The sequence below is a fragment of the Cryptomeria japonica genome, chromosome 3, assembly GCF_030272615.1.
Source record: "Cryptomeria japonica chromosome 3, Sugi_1.0, whole genome shotgun sequence".
In the NCBI taxonomy this organism is placed as follows: domain Eukaryota; kingdom Viridiplantae; phylum Streptophyta; class Pinopsida; order Cupressales; family Cupressaceae; genus Cryptomeria; species Cryptomeria japonica.
The window spans coordinates 308242126-308248702 of record NC_081407.1 but is presented as its reverse complement, the minus strand read 5'-3'; the positions used below and the strand labels follow the sequence as shown (position 1 = coordinate 308248702).

Sequence of the window (6577 nt, the reverse complement as noted above, 5' to 3'; positions counted from 1 at the left end):
GTTAACCATTTATCTAGGGGAAAGGACCCAGTGGTTGTGCACCCTAACTTTGCACTTCTCAAAATCTTACTTGGAAATTTCAAATCACTCCCATTTTTTTACAACAACTTACTTGGCAAGTCCCTTAAAGTGAGACCAATAGGCATGCAAATTAAACTCCAATAATTGTGCAACTGATATGGCATCACCTGATTGGTTACTTTTTACAATATTAGTACATTTCTTAACAACTATTGGTACATTTCCTAACAATTGTTGGTACATTTCCTAACAAAAACTAATATTTTTTGTTTCAAACAATAGATTTTATTTGTTCAATTTTAAGAACAAAAGATATCAACAACCGTGAGAACAATTGATACATGCTCAACTACTAGATCCTTTACCCTGAACCCTTTTTAAAAAATTTCAGCTACTATTCAAGTACACTTCCATACTCGAACTTATTTATCTAGGGTTACACATTATATGGGTATGTCCTGTTTTTAGCAGGATGAACAACTGACCTGCAATCTTTATGGTGATAACCGCGATCCTTTACTTTATATAGATATTGGGTGATCTCTGTGTTTTTGTATTGTCCGTGAATGTTGAATAATTGGTATTTATAGAACCCTGTAATGTCTTCTGCTTTATTCGCTTTCTGGGGTTTGCTGGTGTGCCTTCATGGATGCGCTGCTCATGCTGCATCGCTTCCCCAAAATTTTGATAGGTAAGCTTCCGTAATTCCAAAAGATTTACATGATAGTGTGATGTTGTGGTTAATGGCATTATTCCCAAAATAAATTATTTCTGAAAAGAATCTACGGAAAACACGAACTCATTGCCTAATCACATGCGACATCGGATTTAGAAAATCATCATACGGTATTCCATAAGGTGCAGGTTTTTGAAGACCAGATTTTTCTTTATTTTTGGTTCAGGTAGTTGTCTCATTTGGTCAATTAGTTTACCCAATGTCAATACTTTGTCATGTTTCATATGGTTTCAACTTGGGGTTACGCTTTGAAAGCATTGGTATCGTTCCATTTCACCTAATCTCTCAGTTATTTTAATTCTTGTGGTTACGTTTTTGTTATCGGTAGATTGTTGCAGTTTTAACAATGACAAAGGTCTTTGCTTTGGTTTGGCGTTCTTAACCGATGATTATTCTATCAAATTCGAACTTGAAAATTTATCATATAAAACGATGGGAACATACTACGCTGGGGACTGCGCACATAATTTCAAGTTTCATCAGCTCCATTGTCATCTCGATGTCAGATAAACTATTGAATGTCTCCAGAATTTTTCTCTGTGACAGACCCTAAGTAGACTCTCCTTGATGTAGCCCCGGCAGAGTAAATCCCCTGCTATGCCTTTCTCCTCCAGGATCTGATACCCATTACCCCTCTACAGTCGACAGCACAATTGGTCATATGATAGTTCAAGTGTTATTTCTCAATGACAGAGAATCCTTTTCAAATTCTATCTGCGAGGCCTTATTTGCTCTGACCTCATTTTGTTATTCAAAGGTATAGTCTATTAGTTATTACTGATAACATCTGTCTTTGAGTCATCGCACTTAGCGAGAGTGTCAAATGTTGAAGATGTCGATAATCGCTTGTATATACTAATATGGTCGAATTTCAGAAAGTTTGTCAGGTTGAAGATCAGTTACTGATTGTTTTGAAGAATTCAACTGCCAGAAAATTAAACCGAACAGTTCTAAGTTTTCTACTAGTCCATTCTTTCTGAAAATTTCAGGCATATTGATGTTGCTAATTCCTCCAGAAGCTTTCCATTATATTACATAAGGAAAGCGAAAGGATTATTTGGCCAAATGCGTTTTAAAGGTTATGTTGGTTATTTCTAGGAGTTGCGAGTGCGTCAGGAAACACATTGCAAATCGTTATATGGTGCATTTCTCTGTATATGTGCTAGTCACATGCAGTGATGCTTATTATCTTTTGCACAAAGAATGGGTGCTTGAAAGTCATTTTCACTTTAGTTCCTATAAGGAAGATTAACAGAAAGTCCATTCATATATTCATGTTCCCTTAATTGCATATATGATTAAGGGTTTGTTAGAAGAAACTGAAGGTTTACTAGTTTCTCCTCCGGGATGTGCAGATCAAGTGCAAAGATGTTAAATGTTGGGGAAGAGCTGACCCGGGAGGTTCTCCCACTTAGTAAGGGCCAGTCCTTATATGAATTACATGGCCTTAAAGCACCCAGGTGGTATGAAGTGAAGATTTCTTACCCAGCCTCTGTATGTACTGACCCTAAACCCTTCCATCTTATTGGCAACCAAAGAGTTTTTACCAGGAAGGATGAAGTGTATTGTTTTTTAAATACAATTTGGATATAGCAATTTTTTCATGAAAGGACGCTGAAACTTGCTAGTGAACATAGTAATATGACAGATACCAGCCAGATTTTCTATTGCAATTGTACAAGACAATTCCACTAAGGTTTTCAATCTTGGAAGAAGACTGCTGAACACAGAGAAGCTAATATTCAAGGCAGACAATATTGTTCCGGTAAATACAAGAAGACTTATTGAAAGATTGACACTTTTTTACTTTTAGCTATTTTAATAGTTTATATTAATATGCTTTGTTATTTTATGTTATTGCAGGAAGTTTCTGGATATGATAGAATTTTTGCACTTGTTTCAGTGGAACCTGCAGGTGTTGTTGCAAAATCTCATTTCAGAGAGCAACAATTTGTGATATTTAACATTGGTAAGTGAAATAGACTATGATACATCTCTCTAATGAATTGGTTGCATCAATTAATGCAAACTTATCTTTGAGATAATTCTATTGATTATCATACTTACAAAAATATGCTTAAGCGAAGTGATTTAGTGTTCAAGTTCATTGTTGTTTCTGGTTTTTTCTGAGCCTTAATCAAGTGTTCCTAATTTTGGATGCAGTCTGTGACGAATTACTCTTTGGAATACCAAATCAAGCATGGTGGGTGGGCTTTGTTGTAGTTTTAGGCATTGCCATCATTTTGTCTGTTACAAACTTTTTACCCTCTGAGTGGCTTCCAAGGGAAAGTAGCAAGGAACGTATGAAGCGAATCTCCTAGGTTTTTCACAGTTAAGATTGAATGAAACATCCGAATATTATTGAAATTAGCAGTTCACGTGTTTAAACATGCTCACATTTTGATGCCTACTTCGATAGCATCTATTCTTTTGCACAACCATTGGTGTACAATGGGAAATGAAATATTTTCAGTCTCAGTTCAATTCAGAGGTTGATACAAAAACTTGCTTAAGAAAGAGTACGGTTCTTCAACGTGAAATATTTAAATAGCTTCCATTTAGAACTTAATAGGAGATGATATAATTTTAAGGAGTGAGTCAGAGCTGTTTTACAACAATCAGTCTCTGTTTTCTTAGAGAATAAATGTTGTTTGAGTGTAAATAAACAATTCTCAAATAGATTCTTGTACTTTTTAAAGTCCTTGAAACTAAAAAAGGTTTCTCTTGTTTGAACATTTTGAAAACTGCAATAAAAAGGCCAAAGTTGCAATTATGAATGGGAAGATTTGGCAGCGGATATAGGGACAGCATCTTCAACATCAGCTATTATTGAGTCACCATTTTGACATTCATAATATTTTGATACAAATAGTTTTGTCTTTCAGTTGCAACATATTGTTTCAGTATTTGGTTGCCGAATAATTGAAATTGCAATGGGAAATTACCAATACACTGATAGTTTTGTCAAGTGATATCTTCCAAAGTTCATTGATGACTTACGATTGGTGGTTGTTAATTTTAGATCAGACTGTTAAATATAGATAGCAATAACAGTAACCAACACAAGGAACACAAGGAATACCCTGGGAAAACCTCCCTCTTGGAGGTGAAAAACCCAGCAATGAAATCTCAGAATATATTAGACAAGATCAACATGTCTTATACAAGTTCGCTTCAACTCTTGAAGCAGTATGAACAGATTATATGCTGCTGTATATGAATCAGAACTGTGCTAGGGCATCAATCACACCTCAACCTGATTTGTACATGCTGGAGTTAATCTTCTGTATGCTGTGAATGAATTCACAGTGCTGAGATGAAGACTTCGCTGCCTAAGGAAGAGATTCGCTGTCCAAGGAAGTGATTTGCTGCAGATAAGGATGTAGTCGCTGATGCTCTGCTGAAGGAGTTCGCTGAGTGAATGAAGGATGAAATGAACTTGTTGAATGTCTATTATGAATGACAAACACATCTCCTTTATATAGGAGGAAGATACCTATTCACAATAGGTCGGCTTACAACAATAAAATAGTTCTTCAAGCTTGGCGCCCAATAAAGGGTTAGCCCTATCCACACGTTACATTATATATATTATTTAATTGCATATAAAATGTCACTAAGGCCGATAGGCCAATTAGTCACCTACAAGTGCTAGGTCGGCCATAGAAGGGATCCGACCTAGCTACAAACATCAACAGTCCCTCTTAGCTAGGGAGGAGACCTTCTCAAAATCTGAGTCACATAGTGACAACCACCATGGCTACTCCCAGAGGGTGGGTCCATCATGGCTACTCCCATGGATGGAAAACAAATAAACACAAGTGCCTATCACAAAATCCTCAACATGATGTCGTCATCTCATCATGATGTTCACCATAGCTACTTCAAAGGGTAAATAAACACAGGTGTCAAGTCACGGAGTCTCTCACATGACATCTACCATACCTACTCGCAGAGGGTGGAACAAGGGCTTTCACCTCAAACTTCTCTCGCAGAGAAGAATGCACTAACAAGGGCTTGCACCTCAAACTTCTCTCGCAGAGAAGAATGCATTAACAAGGGCTTGCACCTCAAAAAAATCTCTCGCAGAGAAGAATGCATTAACAAACTCTTCAAGACGCTGAGGCTCCCTTTGAACCTAAAATGTCAGGGTCCCTCTGAAGCTGAAACGTTATTTCCTCCTTTTAGAATAAGAACCCTTCTGAATTGACATTAGACCTTGGCTCCTCCTGAGGTGTCCCTATGTCAATTTCTGCAGAAGAAACTAGATGAGTAGACCTGAATTTGCAATCTTGAGCAATGTGGCCATACTTGTCACATTTAATGAGAGATAAATCCTTCTTCTTTTCGGCTCTGAAACAGAATCTGGTTCTCTGTCTCTATCCCTTTGAATAGGTTCTTCTTCATTGAGAGGTGTCTCTAGATGTGCATTGCCAACTTAGTCCTATGGCAGCAAGCTGTGTCTCCATTTTTCAGTCTGTGTGACTTCCTCATTGGATGAGTCAAGCTATGCAATCTCTCATCATCCTTATGCTCCTCGATCCGTCTTGGAAGCATTTAGAGGGATTACTAATAGTTCATCTAATGAAGCATACGTGGTTCATTATTACCAATGTTATTGCATGAATTTATACTCTACATAAAATTCATGATCATTAATTAAAGGTACAAACAACAAAGGAATACTTATCTTTTATTGTTGGTACACCATTGTGCTAGATCTGTAGCTATGACTCATCTTTGCCACTTCAGTGTTGCAACCAACCTCATATATTCCAGATCAAACACAATTTCACGAGGAATAGAGATGGATGCATCTACAACACTTTCTTTCATCTCATAACGGACCTTCCAAACATCATCTACAAATCTTCTGTTTGTCGGCTGCTCTACAAAGAATGGCCAGCATATCATGGGCACCCCCGAGCTTATGCTTTCAATTGTCGAGTCCCATCCACTCGCTCCTTCGTTTTCTCCACAAACTCATCAGGCAACACCCTTATTCTTCATCCTCCCTATATTGTAACACCTTATTCTTGTGTTCTTTGTTGGTTATCTTCCTCTCGATTCGCCATGTTGGAGAATGAATCTTTTAAGTGTCGCCCCTTTCATGTGGTGGAAAAGTTCTTCATTATGTGCTCCACGTTTCCTGTTCCTTGCTTGCATCAAACCTATAATCTGCTTATTAGGGCGGACTTTGATGATGCAGGTCTGAATCTGGAAATCTGAATCAGGTCTGCTTAACTCACATTAGGGCTGCTGATTTTTTCACTCCAAATCAATCTCAAAACAGATACAAATGTTTCCCAGATCTGTTCATATCAAACCTTATAAATTCACACCCATGTTTGATATCCAAACTCACTTCCAGGTATAAGAAAATTGCTCCAGAATCTGATGAAGTTCGCTAGCTGGTGTCTGCTGATGAAATTCGGTTGCAATCAGCCCTAATCTGAAATTTTCTCCTCAAAATTGCTCAGTTCTGATTGAAATTGCCTCTACCCTTAATGTCTTATAATCTACCTAGGTCTGATTTGTAAGTCTGGAAATGCACCTTCACTTGTGGAGATCGTTTTAAATCAAATCAAATATTGCCTCCTTCAAAGGTGAAGTAGGAGTGTTGCTATCACACAGTCTGATCGTAACTGAGTCAACCTTGACTCCGATACCACTTGTTACAAGTGTGGTTGTCGTTGCACCAAAAGATTGACCTGTTAATGCCCGATACAACCACTAGACTTATAGAATCCATAGGAGGCGGTTAAGTCATGTCACAAACCTGAGGTTTGCGCTGCACAACAAAAGGAGACCAAGGGCGCA

The 6577-nt window shown here is 37.7% G+C and overlaps 1 protein-coding gene across 1 annotated transcript; it reads left to right on the top strand.

Moving 5' to 3' along the window:
* The first annotated feature begins 384 nt into the window (after positions 1–384).
* LOC131034306 (uncharacterized) lies at positions 385–3530 on the top strand. Its single transcript, XM_057965777.2, has 5 exons — positions 385–712; positions 2113–2251; positions 2406–2522; positions 2621–2726; positions 2921–3530. The coding sequence occupies exons 1-5, from the start codon at positions 621–623 to the stop codon at positions 3076–3078; spliced, it is 612 nt and encodes a 203-aa protein (XP_057821760.1). The 5' UTR covers positions 385–620; the 3' UTR covers positions 3079–3530.
* The last annotated feature ends 3047 nt before the right edge of the window (positions 3531–6577 follow it).

Excerpts from the sequence above, each read along its gene's own strand:
- LOC131034306 (XM_057965777.2), top strand. The coding sequence starts at position 621 with ATGTCTTCTGCTTTATTCGCTTTCTGGGGTTTGCTGGTGTGCCTTCAT. Across the intron at positions 713-2,112 it reads CTTCCCCAAAATTTTGATAG|ATCAAGTGCAAAGATGTTAA; the intron begins GTAAGCTTCCGT and ends CGGGATGTGCAG. Across the intron at positions 2,252-2,405 it reads AGATTTCTTACCCAGCCTCT|ATACCAGCCAGATTTTCTAT; the intron begins GTATGTACTGAC and ends GTAATATGACAG.